This window comes from Zea mays, chromosome 9, assembly GCF_902167145.1.
Source record: "Zea mays cultivar B73 chromosome 9, Zm-B73-REFERENCE-NAM-5.0, whole genome shotgun sequence".
NCBI lineage: Eukaryota > Viridiplantae > Streptophyta > Magnoliopsida > Poales > Poaceae > Zea > Zea mays.
Genome location: NC_050104.1, coordinates 136584362 through 136586970, shown reverse-complemented (window position 1 = coordinate 136586970; position 2609 = coordinate 136584362). Strand labels below are relative to the sequence as shown.

The 2609-nt window shown below is 52.0% G+C and overlaps 1 protein-coding gene across 1 annotated transcript; it reads left to right on the top strand.

The window, feature by feature from the left end:
• Window positions 1-484: 484 nt before the first annotated feature.
• LOC109942266 (RING-H2 finger protein ATL74) lies at window positions 485-1396 on the top strand. Its single transcript, XM_020544142.3, has one exon. It carries the CDS (start codon window positions 672-674, stop codon window positions 1170-1172), a length of 501 nt encoding a protein of 166 aa, XP_020399731.1. The 5' UTR covers window positions 485-671; the 3' UTR covers window positions 1173-1396.
• The last annotated feature ends 1213 nt before the right edge of the window (window positions 1397-2609 follow it).

Here is a 2609-nt window from a genome sequence, read left to right as displayed (position 1 = left end):
GACAAAAACACTCGGCAAAGAGCTTCTTCGCCGAGTGTTTTATTTTACCGAGGGTTTTTTGCGTGGCACTCGGCAAAGAGCTCTTTGCCGAGTGCCCGAAATAAAACACTCGGCAAAGAATATGACACTCGGCAAAGAGCCAAATTCCGGTAGTGCATTATGTTACGTGGTCTCAAATTGCAATTTCCCCGAGGATTTAAAGGGGTAGATAGGACATAGGGTGGTTTGCAGGTTTCTCACGGGCTAGTTTTTTTTTAAAAAAAAGCAGCCTCGATGGCTTGAACCAGTTGCCATATAGCTGGGCGGATCCTCGCTACACGCGTGATCGAGCCTCGTCTCACACATTTTCAACTCGTGGCTTGTCGCCATGTGCCGAATGGCGAATATGCTTCGAGGTGTGCACTCTCGTCAAATCATATGAACCCAAGATAACATATTTTTCATCAGGCGAGAAGAATAAAAATAGGGAGATATTTTAGCGACCGTACGGGTACGGCCACCTCGAGTTATATAATTGCTCACACCGTCGAGCAGAAGCAAACACCACCACTACTAGCTCGACTGCTCGAGTTCCCAGCAGACACCTCCTTCCTGCCAGCTGGTTCTCAGTTCTTACACGTGAATTAACCAGGTAGCTAGACGCATTCGAGCTCCTATCCACGTACACAGAGATGGAGTCGTCGTCGTCGTCGTCGTTAGACAGCAACCTCAGGTTCGACTTGTACGCGGTGCTGGTGGCGCTCGGCCTCGCCGCCTTCCTCGCGGTGTGCTTCTGGCTCCTGTACAGGCTCACCGTGTCCGCGCGGCCGCAGGACATGATGCCCACCACCGCCGACGCCGGGGCGGCCGGTCCCAAGGGAGCGCTGCGGCAGCAGGACGTCGCGGCACTGCCGGTGTTCGTCGTGCGCGCAGGCGCCTGCGCCGCGGCGCCGCCGCCCGTGGAGTGCGCGGTGTGCCTCGCGGAGATAGGCGACGGGGAGAGGGGCCTGCTCCTGCCCGCGTGCGGACACAGGTTCCACGTCGCGTGCATCCTCCGGTGGTTTAGGGCTCACTCCACGTGCCCGCTGTGCCGCGCCGCGGCCGTCGTCGTCGGGCAGCAGCGGGGCGCGGCGGATCAGACGTGCAAGGCCGGCTCCGCGCAGGAACAAGTGGCGGTGGTGGTGCAAAGCTGAGCGAGCGAGCCGGCGTCAACGTATACATCGGGGGTCTGAGATTGTTAGTTTGGAACTTTATTTGGATTAGACAACTTTCTCAACGTGTAGTGAAAACAAACATGTATGTATGTGATATGCATGTCTGTCCATAGTGCGTTTTGACATGGAATGGCAGCTCATCAGTATTTCGGTACGTATTATTTATACATATGCAGTTACATATATATAATCTGTTACTTTTGCGTTTGGTTTTCAATATATATATATATATATATATATATATATATATATATATATATATATATATATATATATATATATATATATATATATATATATATATATATATAGTATTTAGAGCCCTAGGCTCTCTCTAACTAATGGAAGCCCCGACCAGGTGCGCTGACCGCACCGTACCGACCAGGCGCGCACGCTTTTTTGGCTGACTGTACCATCTAGTTACGTCAATTATAACTACGCGTTATGCTCAATCTTGTTACGTTTTACACACTTTTGGTGTGCGCATGTTTCGCGGCATCCGGGCCCACGAAAAGATCGTGTCCCCGCAATCTAGGCAGCTTACGTCTATCGGGCCCACGAATCAAGGAACCGAGCACTCATTTTTTCAGCTCATCTCTCCCGTAACTCTTGCGGCGGCCGAACCCTAGCGTATGCGTCCTTGCCCAGCCGCCGGCCACCACCTCCATCCTCGCTCAGATCCGTCCGTGTCCTCGCCCCCTCTGAACTCGCCCAGCCGCCGGGCACCGGTGATGCGTCCGCGTCCTTGCCCCCTCCGGGCTTGCCCAGCCGTCGGGCACCGGCAATCCGTTCGTACCCTCGCCCCCTCCGGACTCGCCCAGCCGCCGACAACCAGCGATCCATCCACGCCCTCGCCCGCTCCGGACCACGCCCGCGCCGCCTCCGCGCCCTACGAACTTCCCGTCACGGGCCCGTACACCGTTTCTGTCTTCCTTGAGAAGGGCTTCCTCTCCATCCCCGGGTTCATCCTCGCCGGCGACAACCTCATCGCCAAGTGCCCCTCCTGGTTCTGGTGCATTCTTTACTCATCTCGCCCTGCTCTTGTGATTTTTATTCCTAGATACGTCTTTTATGCTAATTTGAATGTGTTATTATGCTCAATTACCAGATCTCGTGTACGCTCCGCATTATAAACACGTAGACCACCAGTTCTATATCATTTTTATGTTCTTTTGGTAAATACGTAGATCCAAGTTATATTTCCCCTAAATAAACTGGACAAACCTAGGAGCAACTACATGATTTATATAAACAAGATATAGGCACCCCAATTCTGTATCGGCTATAACTCTGATTTGGGTAGTCTGTGTGTACATCCACACTTTCAATAAGCTCAGTTGTCGCGACCCTCTATCAGTTATGATAATGTGTTTTGAAGATGCTTGAATGGTTTCTTGGTTTTCTGGAATCGGAATA

Coding starts and splice junctions, on each gene's coding strand:
- LOC109942266 (XM_020544142.3), top strand. CDS start 672: ATGGAGTCGTCGTCGTCGTCGTCGTTAGACAGCAACCTCAGGTTCGAC.